Source organism: Eptatretus burgeri, chromosome 9 (genome assembly GCF_056783735.1).
Source record: "Eptatretus burgeri isolate ZD-2024b chromosome 9, Ebu_testis_v1, whole genome shotgun sequence".
NCBI classification, from domain to species: Eukaryota; Metazoa; Chordata; class Myxini; order Myxiniformes; family Myxinidae; genus Eptatretus; species Eptatretus burgeri.
In genome coordinates this window covers 21,717,001-21,737,654 of record NC_140969.1, presented here as the reverse complement: position 1 = coordinate 21,737,654, position 20,654 = coordinate 21,717,001, and the positions used below count along the sequence as shown (strand labels likewise).

Genomic DNA, 20,654 nt, shown 5'->3' with positions numbered 1-20,654 from the left:
GCAGTTGAAAATCTTATCAGATCGGGCTACCAACTTCCATGGTGAAGATGCCAAACCATGAGAATTCTTCACATCCATAGCACTTTCAGCCGCACAGCATCTTGATGACCAGAAAGAGACTCCAACTCAGCATGCCAAGCATTTTGCACTTTGGTGGAACATACGAGCATGATATAAAGTCTGTGAAGAATGCACTTCACCTCGTACTTGGTGACTGCACAGTAAATGAGCCCGTGCTGTGTGCTATCTTTATAAACGATGAAAGAGCTTGAACTCCATGCCCTTTGTTTACATGTCTTCAGACCTACGACATCCGGAACCGATCACCGCAAATGTGCTCCTCATTGAACGCTAGGATGCACCCTTCGCCAGGTTGAACATACAGAAAATTAATTGCTAAGCCAACTCCACTGGCGTCGTAAACAAGTTCTTGCTGACAATTATTGGGGTAAATTCATCGCGCTACCTTCTGAGTCATCAGCCTTGCCAGAAGTGGCAAAGAGACTTGACCGATCAGGTAGTTATGATCATCATTTCTCAGTTACCTCATGCACTGTGGCCTACTGGCAGAGTGATTGAAGCCTACCAAGGACCCGATGCACATCTCCGAACAGCCAAAATCCAAGTCTGGGGTACAACATACACCCTACCAATTGCAAGGCTGAAAAAAAACAAAAAACTTCTTGCTCCGAATAAAGATGGTAGAGATATAATGACTGATCAGTCAAAGACTTTCTAAAAATGTCCCAAATATTTGGGGCCGGCTCGGTCAAAAGCATTTGATGTTTAGCTACACGACAGGACAGCCCACCATTGCTTCATTCTCATGATGATCCATGCTTATGACAAGGTCTTCACCCATACCTCACTTCCTTTTCACTATTCGATGATCATTCCACGTAGATTGTATTTACCAATTTGTGACCAATATGCTATCGATGTGTCAGTGCAGAATTAACCACGGATAACATGGTCTAAGCTTACACATGCATCATTGGGCCTTAAGGTTACAAATGGTAGAACCATGCATTTAAGGAATGTAGCACATTTTACATTTTGAAAGTTCGAGTACTTTTATTACTCTTTGTGAATGGAATAAAGGAAAAGGCACTTTAAAGTTTGCTTGCAAAACACATTACCGCACTTCAAATATCATCACAAAATTCTCAAAAACATAAGAATTTCTAGCAACAGTTTGCTAATAAACCTGAATACTACAGCCCCTCCAGCATAGTTCTTTCTGTTCCATCAATGGTTGGAAGGAATCTTTTGCAATTGGGGGTTTTAAAACAAGGAAATGTGTACACTTAACTCACCATGAATCTGTAGATGTTATCTCTTCAAGCAGGGCTGGCAACTCTTTTTTAATAATGAACAGGTAAGTGGACATGGCTGAAACAAAATGACAAACCAAAGACAGATGTGACAAACCCTCCTCTAGACTAGGCATACACAAGACTGCACATGTTAAATGGCATGCAAGTAAAAACATGGCAAAACCATGACAACACAGCTAAGCAAATTAACACTTATGGGAGAGAGAAAAAAAAAGTTTGATTAAAGTTTCAATTTATGTATCTTGATATGTATATTGCACTTCTTTTTCTTGTCCTTATCTTCCCTTTATAAGGAGTGGTACCAGTGGTACCAAGCTTCTGCCTTGCCTCCACCACAACACTCCTCCCTGTCCTCAGGCAACTGTCTCCACTCTCCAAAATACCCCCACCTTATTGATATCCCCCCTCACACAATCTTCCCATCTCAACCACTGTCTACCTTTTTTCTCCTACCTTGCCTCATCAACCTAGCTGCTCTCTCTGCCATTCTCTCTTCCTCCATCAACACCAAGTGTCCAGCTTATGAACTACAGAACGGTGTGTACTGCATAACTGAAATTTTCTGGCATATATTGAATTTTGGCGGAATTATGTTGACCGCATAACTCTGAATCCACAGATAATGAACACTTATGTATCGAGACCTTACTATGCATGCTTTTGTTACTCTTGCAGCAACTGGGCCTGCACACAAGCATCTACAATCTTGTGAAAATTTAAATGACGTTACTCCCGTTAAACACCTTAAAATCGTCGACTTAGTTGCAATTTCCCACCTAATAAGAGTTCTCATCTCAAAGTATAGAAATAGCCTCAATGTAATGTTAAATTTCAAAAATTAGTAGTATGACCTTCACCAATTTACTCTCTTCAGCCAATTTTATTGGCAACTTGGATTTGAATCTTCAATAGTTCAAGTCTTCATCAACATTTCAATGATTTAAAACCATGACCTCTGAACATTGGACTGGCCCTTTTAGCATTCACATCTGGAACCCCTTGCTCATGATATGGGACACCCATTACAAGTACACCATTATCTAAAAGAAAAAGTTATCTTGCATGTGATGTATGTACTCGCTACTCCCTGAACCTTCGGTAAGCATTTCAAAAGGCTCAGTCTAAGCAGTGAAGATACAATAATTCTCAACAATAATTATAGATGATTTGCCTACCTTCATCCCCAAAGGTCTGGTATGTTTAGTGCTCACATCTGAGTCGATGTCCCACCATGGTGGGAATTCCCAAAACAAATTCCCTACACTGTACCGTTTTATGCAGATTTGCCCAGTATCGTACTGTCCTCATCAGGTAAGGGAGCATGCGCTGGAGCAGCGCGTCGCAACGTCCACTTTCCGCCAGTCCTTCAGGGGCCTCCATCTGGCCATCCCTGAGGAAGGGATTGAGATGCCGACCAACCTGCTGAAACCATGAGGCACGTGGTCGGCCCGTTGGCTCCTCCATTCACGAGACTCCCTCGCTGAGAGAATCTGGTGAGCAGGATCAGCGTCAGGAAAACGAGCCACATGTCCATACAGCCGCAACTGATGCTCATGGACTATGCAGGTAACAAATCTCATTTCAGTCTCACTCAGCAACCGCTCGTTGGACACAAAGTCTGACCAGCGATAGCCAAGGATTCTCCGGAGACCTGGTACCAAAGGAATTTAGTCTCTGTCTCAGATCCTTGGTCAGAGTCCAAGTCTCGCATACATAGAGCAAGACTGGAAGCACCAAGGACCTGAAGACTTGGACTTTCGTTCTCCTGCACAGGTAACGGCAGCGCCACACCCCATTATCCAGTGAATCCATGACTCCCCAGGCCTGATCCAGACGTCGATCGACTTCTGGCTCACAACATGTGGAGACATGAATATCACTGCCAAGGGTAGTGAATCTCTCTGTGACTACAACATCCTCACTACAAAGAGGTATAAACAAGATAGCAGCTTTCAAGGTGTCATTGAAAGCCTGGATCTTAGTTTTGACCCAGGAAACCCATACTCCGAGCAACTCCAACGCCTCATTCAGTGCCTCGAGGGCCCCCATAAGGACATCCAACATCTCCGCAAGGATGACTGAATCATCTGTGAAATCAAGGTCAGAGATCTGACCATTACCAAACGATGCACCGCACATCGATCTCTCTGACATCCTCCACAGAATTCAGTCCACTCAAGTGCTGAAAAATGTGGGGGGGGGCAGTACACACACCCCTGACAAATTCCAGTAACCACTGGACATACTGTAAGTCAGAGATGGAATCACCACACCTCACAGCACTCTCAGTACCAGAGTGTAGTTCAAAAATTAGATCAATTTCAGTGGCCCCTCCCCCCACAAAGACTGAGAATCCTCCAAAGGACATCCCGATTCACTGAATGTAACGCTTTGCGGAGATAAACACAGGCTGTGAGCAGCCCTGCCTAGAACTCTCATCTGTGATTGGGGAGGACCCGAAGAGCAAGGATAGGGTCAAATTGTTGACCTCTGGGTGCTGGTGCTCAAGCAGATGGTGACGAACCCGATGAAGAATTATTCGAGCAAAGACCTTGCCCAGCACTGAGAGCAGCGTCACCCTCGATAGCTGTTGCAGTTCTGGCAATCACCCTTCCATTTCCAAAGAGGGCCAACAAGCCCCCTCTTCCAGTCAGTTTGGATGATGCCTGTATTCCAGACAGCACAGAACTGCATGCAATGACACGGGTACAGCATTTCCACCAGCCTTGAAGTTCAGCATGGATGCCACATTTCCCAGGAGCTTTATCCCCTTTCAACTGGTTCACCACAGCCTGTGTTTTCACAAATGAGGGTGGTTCACAGTTAATTGGAGGGTCAGCAGTTGGGATAGTTTACATTCCTGACATCCAACTCAACAGCTGGTAGATCAGCCTGGTACAGCTGCTGGCCCCGCGGGCCTTCACTTTGGAGTCCTCTGTCAAGAGCCCACCACCCTCCGCTCCAACTGAAGTACACCGAGGGATGGGCTTGGATGAATGCAATGCACAAATTCCTCTGCAAGCAGGAGGAGAAATACTTGGCCACAGGTGATGCTCTACCCCCTCACAGATTTCTCGCACATAAGCCTCCTTATCCATCCTCAGTGCAAGTACAGTTTTTCGCCTCAACTCCCTGCACAACTCTGCCATTAAGCCTGGCCCTGAAACTCTGGTAAATGGTGTCCAGTGTCACTTGGGAGACAAAGTTCTTCTTCGCCTCACAGTGGGGTCCAAGACATCCAACGGCAACATCAAGGAGGGTAGTCTTGAAGGCACTCCACAACTCTTTTGGGTTCCCCAAAACACCCAGACTCCCTAAATCCCCATTCAACCTGTTCGCAAACTCCTCAGCTTCCATCTCATCCTTCAGCTTGCCAACATCCAGCCTAGGCTGGGATGGTACCATTCGCCTGGATTTAGGCTGCAACTTCAGAGTTGCTACAACAAGCCTGTGTTCGGTATTGAGGAACTCAGCACTTTGGTGGATGCTGCAGTTCTGAATCATCCAACAATGCCCATCAACAAGCACATGGTCAATCTCCTTTGCCACACCACCAGCGTTGGAATACCAAGTCCAGCGATGAGCCTCTGGGTGCTGAAACCATGAACCAGCCACACTCAGTCCATGACCTCTTGCAAAGTCAAGGAACTTGGTGCTATTCTGGTTCACAGTTGCAGACCCATGAGGACCACAACGTCTCATAACCATCCCTATCAGTTCAAGTCGATACATTGAAATCTCCCAAGACTCGAAGAGTATCTCGCCTTGGGCACCTGTCAAATACGAGCGCGGCATAGAATGCCTCCTTCACAGTGAGATCTCTCGCCTCAGTCGAAGCATATACGGACACCAGGGAAATGACACCCAAGGAGTGATGAATCCTCAGTCTCATAACAAGCTTGTTGACCAGGGTTACCCCAATTATCATTGGAGTCAGCTTATTGGACACAGCAACAGCAACCCCTTGGGTATCGTAACCATCTGAGTGACCAGACCAGTAGTCGGTGTAATCACCTGCTATGATCTCACCCCGAACTGGTCTCCTAATTTCAGTGCTGCAATACTGATGTCCAAACGCTGGAGCTCAGATGATAGCAGAGACAGGTGATCATCCTCTCTTTGGGATAGGACATTCCCGGCACCCCCCCACCCCTCCCGAAGGGACCGCCTCAGGTTAACCCAAGGAGACCACCGTCTGGTGGACGACACCTCAACACCACCCAGACACATACCACCGCAATTCGACCCAGGAAGGTTACCCTGTGTTTTTCCTCCTATCAAGGAATGGGGGTCCTGAATGCTTTGCTCAAATCCGAGCTGCTCGACGAAGGGCAGCTGCACAGGAAGTACTCGACAGAGAGAGTTTTCAGTTTTCTCTGCATTTTTAATGTGTTTTGCGGAATAGAGTGTTTTACTGTGGCCAGAGTGCAAATCCTGCCACCCACCTCCAAGAAAGAGGTACCCAACTGCAGTTGAACATCCGCAAACACATTTGGGCACCAGATATGAATGGCCGTTGGCTCACAATGAGCTTTTCCGCCATTTTACAGATTTTGTTTTTATTCCTGCTGAGTGTCCATATCGATGCACCCTCCTCACCAGGAAGCCTCGTGGGGAATACGGTTCAGTCGCTGAGAACCCGACTATGAAACAGGTTTGTGCAGGTTTACACAGTACCCGTACCAAGTCGCAGATCTGATCTGGCCTGACCTGGTCTGACAATAATAATGTCCTCGTTATGATGTAAAAGTACAACTGTGTCCCCTAATGTCTATTTTGCAAGTGATATACATACAGGGTTTTTCAAAAAGATTGATACAACTTTGACTTCCTGCCATTATTTTGTTTTTTGACTGAACTGTTTTCCTTTTCAGAGTTTGGTAATGTTATTGTGGTATTTAATCCCTGGGATTTCTAGCTCCATAGCTCAACTATGCCATTGACAGTGAACCAGAAGAAAAAAAGTGGTGGCTCTGTGGTGTGAGACTAAATCATATGTAGATTTATGTGCCGGGGATACGACCGGAATCGTATGTGCCGGGGATACGACCTCAAAATATGTGATGGACCCACAAATTGTGCCATTCAACATATTGTGAAACATTTTGAGCACAAGGGTACAGTGCACAACCAGAGGAAAGGCAACAGTGCCAGGCCAGCATCAGTGACCAATAGCCAAGCCAACATCGACACCGTGCGGGATTCTGCAGTGGACTGTCCCAAGAAGTCACATCGCCGGTGCTTCCGGGAGCTAGGCATCAAACAAACATCAGTCTGGCGTCTCCTCACCAAGGAACTGAAGCTTTTCCCATACATCTTCTCTATTAGGCATAAACTGAGTCAAGATGACATGAGGAGACTTGATATATGCAATTGGCTCAGTGACAGGATGGAGCAGTACCCAAACTGGATCAACCTGATCTGGTTCAGTGATGAAGCCCTTTTCCACTTGAACAGTGCCATCAACAACCACAACAACATTTTCTGGGGGGGGCAGAACCACCTGAGATCACCGAGAGATACCTGAAAGGGCCTAAGGTCACATGCTTCTGCACCTTCAATGCCAGATGGGGAATGCTAGGGCTTTACTGGTTTGAGAATGAAAACAGCATGACGGTGACGATCAATGGTGAGCGCTACCGAGCCGTGCTCCAGAAGTTCCAAAATGATTTAGCCCAAAAGGTCACCCCAAACTAGCTCAGCATGACCTGGTTTATGCAGGATGGTGCACCCCCGCATACAACTGGTGACACCATCACTTTCCTGTGGCAGCTCTTCAGAAACCGCCTCGTTGCCCTGGGTATCGCTCATGACTGGACATCCCATAGCCCAGACTTGAACCCTCTGGACGACTGGTTCTTGGGGGGCTGCCAAGGGCTCCATCTACATTCTACACCAACCACCCTGCCACACTGGATGATCTGAAGCAGGTGTCAGACTACCTCCAGGCAGTGCCACATGAGACCTACAGGAAAGTTGGACAGAACTTTGGAGTCAGGACCAATGCCTGTCTGAACTGCAGAGGGGCACACATCGAGAATGTAAATTACAAGCATTTGGCGTAAATGCCAATGTCAGACCTTGGGCTCTCACCAACTCTCGCAATGACTTACTGTAAAAGCAATCAGTGATAGAAAATACCATGTCAGAAGCTTTTAAGAAATGTTTGTTTCATGTTCCTGAAGTTTCTGTTTCTTTGAAAATAAACATTTAAAGTTGCAGCACTCTTTTTGAAACACCCATGTATATGTTTTTGTGCAAGCTTCTCCATCAGCCCTGAACAACTATATCAAATTAATGTGCACAGCAAGTTGCCGTTTTAACGTTGTCAATGCGTTCCTTAGAAACTGATGTTATACGACACAATGTTATTTGGATACTATTTCCCCATTGAGAAAGTTTTATAATGGGGGATGCGTTGACAGGGAAAAAACTGTCACCTCAACTTAACTTGATATTCACTCAAGTACATATTAGATATGTTTAAGTACATTGAAGTACACTTCACCACAGGGCAAAACACGTTGAGAGACTGGGAGATAAAGCGACGCAGCATCCACCGAGTGTTTGCCAGGTTGTCGGTTCTCCACTCGCGGGCAACGTGACTGTCGTTGCTGCACTGGCAGACAGCATGCTACTGTATTTAAAATTTTAACATCGCATTACAGTATTGTACTTCGACGTTACATCAGACCAGCACAACCTAATGTCTTTAATGCTTCACTCACTAGGGTGGGGTAAAGTGACTTCCAGGCCACCTAATACCAAGCATGGCTTTCCTTTTCGGAAATGCTGACTGTGCATCGTCCATTATGCAAAGTTCTTCCTTGGTACACCTGAACTCCTATCTACCTACAAGGCTTTCATCTGCAACTTGATGGAGTACTGCTCTCCCATCTGGGCTGGCTCCCCTGCCTCACACCTTGCTCAGCTTGACGCCGTGCAAACTAAGGCCTTCAACATTATTGGAATCTCTCACGATGTAGCTGAGTCTATGGGCCTATCATTTTCCCATTGCAGACAGGTCATCGGTCTGTCTTATTCCACCTCATTTATGGTCTTGCACACCTTGCTCTTGTCCCACCCAGATATCTGCAGGATGCATGCAGTCCACCAGCACCACTAACCCCCTCCTAATGAAACTGCCAAAATCCAGAACCACTGCTCACCTCCACTCATTTGTTGCTCTTTTTCCCCCCACTTGTGGAACCAACTTCCATACTCTCTTCAATCTCATTCTTCCCTCCAGCTCTTCACCACCACCTCATATCAACCCCATCCAAAACTATATTTTCCACACCCATTAAATCATCCCCCCACCCCTCACATTTTGCTTCTGTATCCATCTTGTCCACCTCTTGCATTCTCCCCTTCCCTTCCCCCATCCCTTGTTTGTCCATCTCCATCATTTTCTCCCTCTGCCCTGCTGTTGGTATTTCCTCTCTTCTCCTCCTGCTGTTCCTTTTGTTATGTTTCGTCTTGATCTGTTTTGTGCTCTCGCTCTTCCTCCACTTCGTATCCTAAAAATTATATATATATATATATATATATATATATGTACATATGTATATGAGGCGCCGCGAGGAGGAGTGATGCAAGGGCCACATCGGCCATTTTGGAGTTAATGCCATATAGCACTATTTTAACCCTTCCCCTATCATCATTATATCATTAAAAAATGTTGCTTACATCACTCCTCCTCGCTGGGCCATATATATATATATATATATATATATATATATATATATATATATATATATATATATATATATATATATATATATATATATATATATATATATATATATATATATATATATATAACAAATATGAAAATGACAAATTCAAAGCCACAAATAATTGCTCATAAATTGATACTGTATGTTGCTCCACACTCTGATAGAAGTGAATGGGTTCTTAATGTGTACAAGTTGGTAAGGAAAGATGCTGGATTTGAACTAATTGATATCTTATTTGTTGAAATATGCTTTTGCCAAAAGTAACAACGTCTGTTGTTTATAAGGAATCCAAAACTTTAAGTTTAACATCCAAACGACACACAACAAACAGCCAATTCCCCCATGCTTGCATCTGTCAAAACGCCGAGCTTTCCATGTTGATAACAGCCAACAACAGGTAAAACTGGCGTAACGTCTTGCTTTGTTTACGCATCGCTTGCCTCCAAGATAATTGAGCACTCGTCGGAACGTCAATTTGATGGATTTGTGATGAAAAGAAGAATGGTTGCAAATCACGATGGATTTTGTGGTAAAGATCCATGCACATTCATGCATACACATGTACGTATCTTACATACCAAAATATGTGGCTTACCCTAGTGATTGCTCATACGAAAGAGAAAATTTACATGGAATTGTTTTTTTTTCTTTTCTTAAAGTGGAAAGGACAGGAGAAGGGTTGGACCCATAATCACTCAGAACAATCTCCTGTAACAAGGGAAGGGAATAAGAGTCAACTACAATGAGTGTGTTAGCAAACGATGAAATTATGAGATTCCTTATTGCCTACAGCAAGTGTACTATACGTTTTTGAAGATTGAATAGTAAATGTAAAAATAAAAGACAGTAAAAATGAACACATGGTGAACGGCTTACAAGTCAATGTGGAGTACAAGTCAAATTGACCAATTTCTCCATTTTTCTTTTCTTCAATCATAGACAAATCGATTTGGAGAATAAGACAAAGCTTGATAAACTACTGTAGTTAGCAAAACTGTCAGTCAGAACAATAGAGGTGTTAATTCCACCCTGAGACTGTCACAACGCATCGCTGCATATGGTACTTCCGAGGTTACGAATATTGATGAGCTGTTTTGTGCATATTATTTGAATTACTTTGTGGGACGGCCTTTCAGATCAACTAGGAATGCAAATCGTTTTTCAACGCATTTGTTATCATATTGATTTACAGTCTTTTTGTTTGGCCTGCGGTCTCAGCTGCACAATGATAAGTCCTCGACAAGTGGCACGTTGAGTCAGCACCTATTTCTCAAACTCCAAGGTACAAAAACAGATCCCTGCAACTTCAGACCAATCAGCCTGCTCAAAGTCATCAGGAAGGTCATGGAATCTATCATCGCTTCCGACATCAAATCCTTCCTCTTCTCCATGGCTTAATTTCTGATCATCAATTTGGGTTAAGACCAGGTCACTCTACCCTGGACATGCTGATTCTGCTTTCTCAACAATGGATGGAGGTACTCAAATGCCAGACATGAGATCAGACCATCTCCCTCGACACATCGTGAGCTTTCGATACGGTCTGGCACCCCACCCTGCTCACCAAATTCTCTTCTTATGGTGTGGAAGTAATCTCCACTAATGGCTTGCAGACTTCCTCTCCAATCACAGTCAACACATGGCTCTTGATGGAATTCTCTCATCTCCTCTTCCTGCCCAGACAGGAGTTCCTCAAAGCAGTGCTCTGGGCTCTGTGCTTTTTCTGGTTTTCATCAATGATCTCTCAAACTCTGGGGAAAAAAAAAATCCTCTTTATATCTCTGCTGATGACTCCACCCTCTGCCGTACCATCTGTTGTCCCTCAGATCAGCAGCCTCTTCACTCTCTGCAGACCTGGATAAAATCACAGGCTGGTCAAACACTTGGAACATGTCTCAATCCTGACAAATCTCACATTCTGACTATGTCTCTGCACCAGGACCACCTGGAAACACCCCCCCCCTACCCACCCATCTACTTTCTCAACAATCTTCTTGAAGAATTCCTTTCATTCAAGGTTTTGGGCATCACTAACTGCTATGATCTTTCCTGAGAAAGCCACATTTCCAAGCTGGCCTCCAAAGCCAGTCACCAACCAGGAATCCTCCATCATGCAAAGTCTGTTCTTGGTATACCTGAGCTCAGAGTACAAGCTTTCATCTGTAGTCTGATGGAGTACTGCTCTCTCCTCGAGGCTGGTGCTCCCGCCTCACACCGAGCTTGGCTTCATGCTGTAGAAACCAAGGCTTTTAGGATCACTGGTATCTCCCACGGTGAGGCTGAGTCTTTGGGCCTCTCACTCTCTCACCACAGGCAGGTCAGTGCGCTGTCTTCTGCCATCTCCTCTCCGGCCTTGCCCCCCTGTTCTGTCTGTGATCTGTCCCCCCTATATTTCCATATGGTGCTCAAGGTCTGCCAGCAATCCCCTTCTGGTGAAACTACCAAACTCAAGAATTACTGTTCACCTTCACCCTTTCATTCCTCTTTTCTCCCACCTCTGGAACAAACTCTCACACGCTCATCAATCCCACTCTTCCCTCGAGGTCTTAAAAACAGCTGTTCACCACCATCTCATATCTTCCCCCCATCCAAAACCATGATCTTTTCTACCCCCATGAATCCACCCCAAACCCACCTCCTACAAATTACTTGATTTTTCTTCCTGAAAGTCCCTGTTGTGGCCATCTTGTTTACCCCATGTACATGCCCCATCCCTCCCCCTTCCACGGATCTCCTAATTGTCTCAGTTTCCTACTGTTTTGTGCTTCCCTCTCCTGCCCCTCTTGTCTCCTGCTCCCTTTGTTGTATGTTCTGTGTTAGGGCCCTGTCACACCTTGACGTTTTAGCCAGCGTATGGCAACGTATCAAAATGTATGTAAAACGCTGGCGTACGCTGAACTATCGACGTTTTTTTTTTCTTCTCAGTTTTGGGCGTATTCATAACGAGTTGGACGTATGCATAATTTATTAGTAACGTACACAGAATGTTTCGATAAGTTATAGATAAGTTATACCAACGAATGTTTAGCGTGTTGTCGGCGTTCACAACCGATGCCTAACGATAGTCTAAATTATGCAGAGCGTGCAGCAGCGTATCGCTGACGATCACGTGGCGTAGCCTATTAAAAGGCTGCCACTCGACAATTCAAATCATAACCGCACTAGACATCGGTGTCAACATCACTGTCATGCCGAAGAAAACTTCGAAGAATGCTGTAAAGAAGTCTCCTGGCCATGGTCGTGGACGCGGACGCAAGGAGGATCCATCATCACCCACACCCTCCCCATCACGCTCACCTACTACTGACATGGACCTACTACTACGACTGACACGCTCACCTACTACTACTACTACTACTACTGATACTACTGACATGGACATGTACTCACCAAGAGTCTGAAACACTGACGGGTTCCTCCTGTGAACCCCATTTTTATATACCAATTCCCCTAAACGCTGCCAATACGCCATTATACGGTAGCTGTAAGTTAGAAACACGTTCAGTAAGTTCTGTGGTCGTCCGGAAGATGTCAAATACGTCAATATGCGTTGGAGATACGTTATACATAGGTTCAAAGCACGTTACTCATAGGTTAGAAATAAGTTTTGGGTACGCTAGACATTATCTCGACGTATTTCGATTTATGAGTAACTTACAAGTAACGCAGTCGACGTGCGTCAACGATCGCATACCGTGCCTGCAACTTATGGCCAGCATATGCGGAACGTGTGAGTCATACACCAAGCACGTCGAAAAATTTTGAGCATGCTTAAAATTTGTCGAGCTCGGCGTACTACGACGTATGCCAGCGTGCTCTTAACGTATACAAAACTTACCCATAACGTATTCGCCAAATTTTTCATACGTCGGCATACGCTGGCTAAAACGTCAAGGTGTGACAGGGCCTTTAGCTCTTATACAAGCCTCGAAAATGTATGCAAATATAATAATAATAAAAAAATTATCCTCAATGATTGTCTACCTAGTTTTGCAGCCACGATTAGCCTTCTTGGTTTTCTCGGTAGTCCGCACCATTTCCTTCGCTTTACGCCAGTCCTGGACACATTTCTCACCGACACCGTATTTCTTGTGTGCAGCTGTATTTCTTCAGCGAACTTAACTTCCAACTTAAAAGCTGCCATGTACGACTTGGGTGACTTTACGGGAGGCATTTTAACATGATGTAGTGAGGATGGATACCTATGATAAGAATTGAAAGGGATGGATGAAACGTAATAGGTGAGTGCGTGCTCAGTATTGTTTGGATAATTTTGCATGCGTCAGTGAGTGGATTAACGTTTAATTTCTCACCCAATCGCTGAATGTTCCCTGTAGTGCGTATTAAATGAGCAATTATGTAGTTTATTTCAGAAAATAGCACACTTTGCAATTTTTTTTCATTTATGCAATTCAATGTCGAAACCACAGATAAGTCAATTCTGAGTACAAGTCGAGGCCCAGACTTCTGGGGGGGGGGGGGGAAGAATCATCTTATATGCTGAAAAACACAGTATATAAAAATGAGAACATTGCAAACAAGTTTCTCCACTTACCTCCAATGTTTTGCAACATGACTGACAGAGACGCCATGACTTTCCCAAACCACCTGTAAGCAATGTATCCCATCTGCTCATATGACTTTGTTTCTAAGAACAAAACAACAACAACAATTTTTTTTTTGCTATATCATGGTTCTACAAGACTTGTGTTGAAATGGATCAATGGCTCAAAAGTTCTAAATCAAGAGTGAAATGGAGAACAAACATTCAAAATTAGATGGAAAAAAAAAAAAATAAAACCACTAGATATGATAATTAAAATTTACAGTAAATGAAACTGCCGTGAATTTCCATCTTGGAGCGCTGCTGATTGATGGCCTGAGTGGCCCAAACTGATCAAGATGGTACTAGCCAAGTGGGCAGCAGTTCAGAAGCTTGAATGTGGGATCAATGGAGGGGAGAGGGGTCAAAATGGTGGAGATGATACAGAGAAAGAGGTTGGAAGTGTTGTGTGTGTGTGAAGACCAAATGGAAAGGAGACAGGGCAAGGAGGTTGGTTGGAGGATACAAACTGTTGCATGTGGGTGGGGATGGAAGGAGTAATGGTGTGTGACTAATCGGAAGAGATCAGCAAGCAGGTGGTCAGAGTGGAAAGATGGGAGGGACGGATAGTTATGGCATGGTTGGTGGTTTAGAGGCAATTTGTGTTATGTCGGTATATGAGCAACAAACGTGAACGACTGGGGTGGAAAAGAAGGACTTCAGGGATGCACTGGAGAGGACGGTGGAAATGGTTGAGCTGGACATGATGTTGTGCATCGCAGGGGACTTTAACATGCATGTTGGAGTAGCGTTGCGGGGGAAGAAGAACATTTTGGTAAATTTGGTTGGGGAATGAGAGAGAGAGAGTCGAGAGAGAGAGAGAGAGTCGAGAGAGAGAGAGAGAGTCGAGAGAGAGAGAGAGTCGAGAGAGAGAGAGACAGAGTGTGTCGAGAGAGAGAGAGAGAGAGAGAGAGACAGAGTGTGTGTCGAGAGAGAGAGAGAGACAGAGTGTGTCGAGAGAGAGAGAGAGAGAGAGACAGAGTGTGTGTCGAGAGAGAGAGAGAGAGAGAGAGACAGAGTGTGTGTCGAGAGAGAGAGAGAGAGAGAGAGAGACACAGAGTGTGTCGAGAGAGAGAGAGAGAGAGACAGAGTGTGTCGAGAGAGAGAGAGAGAGACAGAGTGTGTCGAGAGAGAGAGAGAGACAGAGTGTGTCGAGAGAGAGAGAGAGAGAGACAGAGTGTGTCGAGAGAGAGAGAGAGAGAGAGACAGAGTGTGTCGAGAGAGAGAGAGAGAGACAGAGTGTGTCGAGAGAGAGAGAGAGACAGAGTGTGTCGAGAGAGAGAGAAAGACAGAGTGTGTCGAGAGAGAGAGAGAGAGAGAGAGAGAGAGAGAGAGAGAGAGAGAGAGAGAGAGAGAGAGAGAGAGAGAGAGAGAGAGAGAGAGAGAGAGAGAGAGAGAGAGAGAGAGACAGAGTGTGTCGAGAGAGAGAGAGAGAGAGAGAGAGAGAGAGAGAGAGAGAGAGAGAGAGAGAGAGAGAGAGAGAGAGAGAGAGAGAGAGAGAGAGAGAGAGAGAGAGAGAGAGAGAGAGAGAGAGACAGAGTGTGTCGAGAGAGAGAGAGAGAGAGAGAGAGAGAGAGAGAGAGAGAGAGAGAGAGAGACAGAGTGTGTCGAGAGAGAGAGAGAGAGAGAGAGAGAGAGAGAGAGAGAGAGAGAGAGAGAGAGAGAGAGAGAGAGAGAGACAGAGTGTGTCGAGAGAGAGAGAGAGAGAGAGAGAGAGAGAGAGAGAGAGAGAGAGAGAGAGAGAGAGAGAGAGAGAGAGAGAGAGAGAGAGAGAGAGAGAGAGAGAGAGAGAGAGAGAGAGAGAGAGAGAGAGAGAGAGTGTCGAGAGAGAGAGAGAGAGACAGAGAGTGTGTCGAGAGACAGAGACAGAGACAGAGTGTGTCGAGAGAGAGTGTATCGAGAGAGAGAGAGAGAGAGAGAGAGAGAGAGAGAGAGAGAGAGAGAGAGAGAGAGAGAGAGTGTGTAGAGAGAGAGAGAGAGAGAGAGAGAGAGAGAGAGAGAGAGAGAGAGAGAGAGAGAGAGAGAGAGAGAGAGAGAGAGAGACAGAGTGTGTCGAGAGAGAGAGAGAGAGAGAGAGAGAGAGAGAGAGAGAGAGAGAGAGAGAGAGACAGAGTGTGTCGAGAGAGAGAGAGAGAGAGAGACAGAGTGTGTCGAGAGAGAGAGAGAGAGAGAGAGAGACAGAGTGTGTCGAGAGAGAGAGAGAGACAGAGTGTGTCGAGAGAGAGAGAGAGAGAGAGACAGAGTGTGTCGAGAGAGAGAGAGAGAGACAGAGTGTGTCGAGAGAGAGAGTGTGAGACAGAGTGTGTCGAGAGAGAGAGAGAGAGACAGAGTGTGTCGAGAGAGAGAGAGAGACAGAGTGTGTCGAGAGAGAGAGACAGAGTGTGTCGAGAGAGAGAGACAGAGTGTGTCGAGAGAGAGAGACAGAGTGTGTCGAGAGAGAGAGACAGAGTGTGTCGAGAGAGATAGAGAGAGATAGAGAGAGAGTGTGAGAGAAAGACAGAGAGAGAGAGAGGGAGAGAGATAGAGAGAGAGAGAGAGTAAGACAGAGTGTGAGAGAGAGAGAGAGAGAGAGAGAGAGAGAGAGAGAGAGAGAGAGAGAGAGAGAGAGAGAGAGAGAGAGAGAGAGAGAGAGAGAGAGAGAGAGAGAGAGAGAGAGAGAGAGAGAGAGAGTGTCGAGAGAGAGAGAGAGAGAGAGAGAGAGAGAGAGAGAGAGAGAGAGAGAGAGAGAGAGAGAGAGAGAGAGAGAGAGAGAGAGAGAGAGAGAGAGAGAGAGAGAGAGAGAGAGAGAGAGAGAGAGAGAGAGAGAGAGAGAGAGAGAGAGAGAGAGAGTGTGTCGAGAGAGAGAGAGAGAGAGTGTGTCGAGACAGAGAGAGAGTGTGTCGAGAGAGAGAGAGAGTGTGTCGAGTGAGTGTGAGAGTGTGTCGAGAGAGAGAGAGAGTGTGTCGAGAGAGAGAGAGAGAGAGAGAGAGAGAGAGAGAGAGAGAGAGAGAGAGAGAGAGAGAGAGAGAGAGAGAGAGAGAGAGAGTGTGTCGAGACAGAGTGTGTCGAGACAGAGTGTGTCGAGACAGAGAGAGAGTGTGTCGAGAGAGAGAGAGAGTGTGTCGAGAGAGAGAGAGAGTGTGTCGAGAGAGAGAGAGAGTGTGTCGAGAGAGAGAGAGAGTGTGTCGAGAGAGAGAGAGAGTGTGTCGAGAGAGAGAGAGAGAGTGTGTCGAGAGAGAGAGAGAGAGTGTGTCGAGAGAGAGAGAGAGAGTGTGTCGAGAGAGAGAGAGAGTGTGTCGAGAGAGAGAGAGAGAGAGAGAGAGTCGAGACAGAGAGAGTCGAGACAGAGTGTGTCGAGACAGAGTGTGTCGAGACAGAGTGTGTCGAGACAGAGTGTGTCGAGACAGAGTGTGTCGAGACAGAGTGTGTCGAGACAGAGTGTGTCGAGACAGAGTGTGTCGAGAGAGAGTGTGTCGAGAGAGAGAGAGAGAGAGAGAGAGAGAGAGAGAGTGTGTCGAGACAGAGTGTGTCGAGACAGAGTGTGTCGAGACAGAGTGTGTCGAGAGAGAGTGTGTCGAGAGAGAGAGAGAGAGAGAGAGAGAGAGAGAGAGAGAGAGAGAGAGAGAGAGAGAGAGAGAGAGAGAGAGAGAGAGAGAGAGAGAGAGAGAGACAGAGTGTGTCGAGACAGAGTGTGTCGAGACAGAGTGTGTCGAGACAGAGTGTGTCGAGACAGAGTGTGTCGAGACAGAGTGTGTCGAGACAGAGTGTGTCGAGACAGAGTGTGTCGAGACAGAGTGTGTCGAGACAGAGTGTGTCGAGACAGAGTGTGTCGAGACAGAGTGTGTCGAGACAGAGTGTGTCGAGACAGAGTGTGTCGAGACAGAGTGTGTCGAGAGAGAGTGTGTCGAGAGAGAGTGTGTCGAGAGAGAGAGAGAGAGAGAGAGAGAGAGAGAGAGAGAGAGAGAGAGAGAGAGAGAGAGAGAGAGAGAGAGAGTGTCGAGACAGAGTGTGTCGAGACAGAGTGTGTCGAGACAGAGTGTGTCGAGACAGAGTGTGTCGAGACAGAGTGTGTCGAGACAGAGTGTGTCGAGACAGAGTGTGTCGAGACAGAGTGTGTCGAGACAGAGTGTGTCGAGACAGAGTGTGTCGAGACAGAGTGTGTCGAGACAGAGTGTGTCGAGACAGAGTGTGTCGAGACAGAGTGTGTCGAGACAGAGTGTGTCGAGACAGAGTGTGTCGAGACAGAGTGTGTCGAGACAGAGTGTGTCGAGACAGAGTGTGTCGAGACAGAGTGTGTCGAGACAGAGTGTGTCGAGACAGAGTGTGTCGAGACAGAGTGTGTCGAGAGAGAGTGTGTCGAGACAGAGTGTGTCGAGAGAGAGAGAGAGAGAGAGAGAGAGAGAGAGAGAGAGACAGAGACAGAGACAGAGACAGAGACAGAGACAGAGACAGAGACAGAGACAGAGACAGAGACAGAGACAGAGACAGAGACAGAGTGTGTCGAGACAGAGACAGAGTGTGTCGAGACAGAGACAGAGTGTGTCGAGACAGAGACAGAGTGTGTCGAGACAGAGACAGAGTGTGTCGAGACAGAGACAGAGTGTGTCGAGACAGAGACAGAGTGTGTCGAGAGAGAGAGAGAGAGAGAGAGAGAGAGAGAGAGAGAGAGAGAGAGAGAGAGAGAGAGAGAGAGAGAGAGAGAGAGAGAGAGAGAGAGAGAGAGAGAGAGAGAGAGAGAGAGAGAGAGAGTGTCGAGACAGAGTGTGTCGAGACAGAGTGTGTCGAGACAGAGTGTGTCGAGACAGAGAGAGAGTGTGTCGAGAGAGAGAGAGAGAGTGTGTCGAGAGAGAGAGAGAGAGTGTGTCGAGAGAGAGAGAGAGAGAGTGTGTCGAGAGAGAGAGAGAGTGTGTCGAGAGAGAGAGAGAGTGTGTGGAGAGAGAGAGAGTGTGTCGAGAGAGAGAGAGAGTGTGTCGAGAGAGAGAGAGAGAGTGTGTCGAGAGAGAGAGAGAGTGTGGCGAGAGAGAGAGAGAGTGTGTCGAGAGAGAGAGAGAGTGTGTCGAGAGAGAGAGAGAGTGTGTCGAGAGAGAGAGAGAGTGTGTCGAGAGAGAGAGAGTGTGTCGAGAGAGAGAGAGAGTGTGTCGAGAGAGAGAGAGAGTGTGTCGAGAGAGAGAGAGAGTGTGTCGAGAGAGAGAGAGAGAGAGTGTGTCGAGAGAGAGAGAGAGAGAGAGAGAGAGAGAGAGAGAGAGAGAGAGAGAGAGAGAGAGAGAGAGAGAGAGAGAGAGAGAGTCGAGACAGAGTGTGTCGAGACAGAGTGTGTCGAGACAGAGTGTGTCGAGACAGAGTGTGTCGAGACAGAGTGTGTCGAGACAGAGTGTGTCGAGACAGAGTGTGTCGAGACAGAGTGTGTCGAGACAGAGTGTGTCGAGACAGAGTGTGTCGAGACAGAGTGTGTCGAGACAGAGTGTGTCGAGACAGAGTGTGTCGAGACAGAGTGTGTCGAGACAGAGTGTGTCGAGACAGAGTGTGTCGAGACAGAGTGTGTCGAGAGAGAGTGTGTCGAGAGAGAGTGTGTCGAGAGAGAGAGAGAGAGAGAGAGAGAGAGAGAGAGAGAGAGAGAGAGAGAGAGAGAGAGAGAGAGAGAGAGAGAGAGAGAGAGAGAGAGAGAGAGAGAGAGAGAGAGACAGAGACAGAGTGTGTGGAGACAGAGTGTGTCGAGACAGAGTGTGTCGAGACAGAGTGTGTCGAGACAGAGTGTGTCGAGACAGAGTGTGTCGAGACAGAGTGTGTCGAGACAGAGTGTGTCGAGACAGAGTGTGTCGAGACAGAGTGTGTCGAGACAGAGTGTGTCGAGACAGAGTGTGTCGAGACAGAGTGTGTCGAGACAGAGTGTGTCGAGACAGAGTGTGTCGAGACAGAGTGTGTCGAGACAGAGTGTGTCGAGACAGAGTGTGTCGAGACAGAGTGTGTCGAGACAGAGTGTGTCGAGACAGAGTGTGTCGAGACAGAGTGTGTCGAGACAGAGTGTGTCGAGACAGAGTGTGTCGAGACAGAGTGTGTCGAGACAGAGTGTGTCGAGACAGAGTGTGTCGAGAGAGAGTGTGTCGAGACAGAGTGTGTCGAGAGAGAGAGAGAGAGAGAGAGAGAGAGAGAGAGAGAGAGAGAGAGAGAGAGAGAGAGAGAGAGAGAGAGAGAGAGAGAGAGAGAGAGAGAGAGAGAGAGACAGAGACAGAGACAGAGTGTGTCGAGACAGAGACAGAGTGTGTCGAGACAGAGACAGAGTGTGTCGAGACAGAGACAGAGTGTGTCGAGACAGAGACAGAGTGTGTCGAGACAGAGACAGAGTGTGTCGAGAGAGAGAGAGAGAGAGAGAGAGAGAGAGAGAGAGAGAGAGAGAGAGAGAGAGAGAGAGAGAGAGACAGAGTGTGTCGAGACAGAGTGTGTCGAGACAGAGTGTGTCGAGACAGAGTGTGTCGAGACAGAGTGTGTCGAGACAGAGTGTGTCGAGACAGAGTGTGTCGAGACAGAGTGTGTCGAGACAGAGTGTGTCGAGACAGAGTGTGTCGAGACAGAGTGTGTCGAGACAGAGTGTGTCGAGACAGAGTGTGTCGAGACAGAGTGTGTCGAGACAGAGTGTGTCGAGACAGAGTGTGTCGAGACAGAGTGTGTCGAGACAGAGTGTGTCGAGACAGAGTGTGTCGAGACAGAGTGTGTCGAGACAGAGTGTGTCGAGAGAGAGAGAGAGAGAGAGAGAGAGAGAGAGAGAGAGAGAGAGAGAGAGAGAGAGAGAGAGAGAGAGAGAGAGAGAGAGAGAGAGAGAGACAGAGTGTGTCGAGAGAGAGAGAGAGAGAGAGTAGAGTCGAGAGAGAGAGAGAGAGAGTAGAGTCGAGAGAGAGAGAGAGAGTAGAGTCGAGAGAGAGAGAGAGAGAGTAGAGTCGAGAGAGAGAGAGAGAGAGAGTAGAGTCGAGAGAGAGAGAGAGAGAGTAGAGTCGAGAGAGA

General features: G+C 46.7%; 1 protein-coding gene across 1 annotated transcript in view; it reads right to left on the bottom strand.

Annotated features, from left to right (window-relative positions):
• The window catches only part of LOC147019683 (sodium-coupled neutral amino acid symporter 2-like), a 170,531-nt gene that overhangs the window by 42,973 nt on the left and 106,904 nt on the right, over positions 1 to 20,654 (bottom strand). Inside the window, exons 8-9 of the mRNA XM_085894324.1 lie at positions 13,632 to 13,724; positions 1,317 to 1,392 (exon numbers count right to left, since the gene is read on the bottom strand). Of these exons, the coding sequence (XP_085750450.1) occupies positions 1,317 to 1,392; positions 13,632 to 13,724 (169 nt within the window). The remainder of the gene's footprint in view (positions 1 to 1,316; positions 1,393 to 13,631; positions 13,725 to 20,654) is intronic.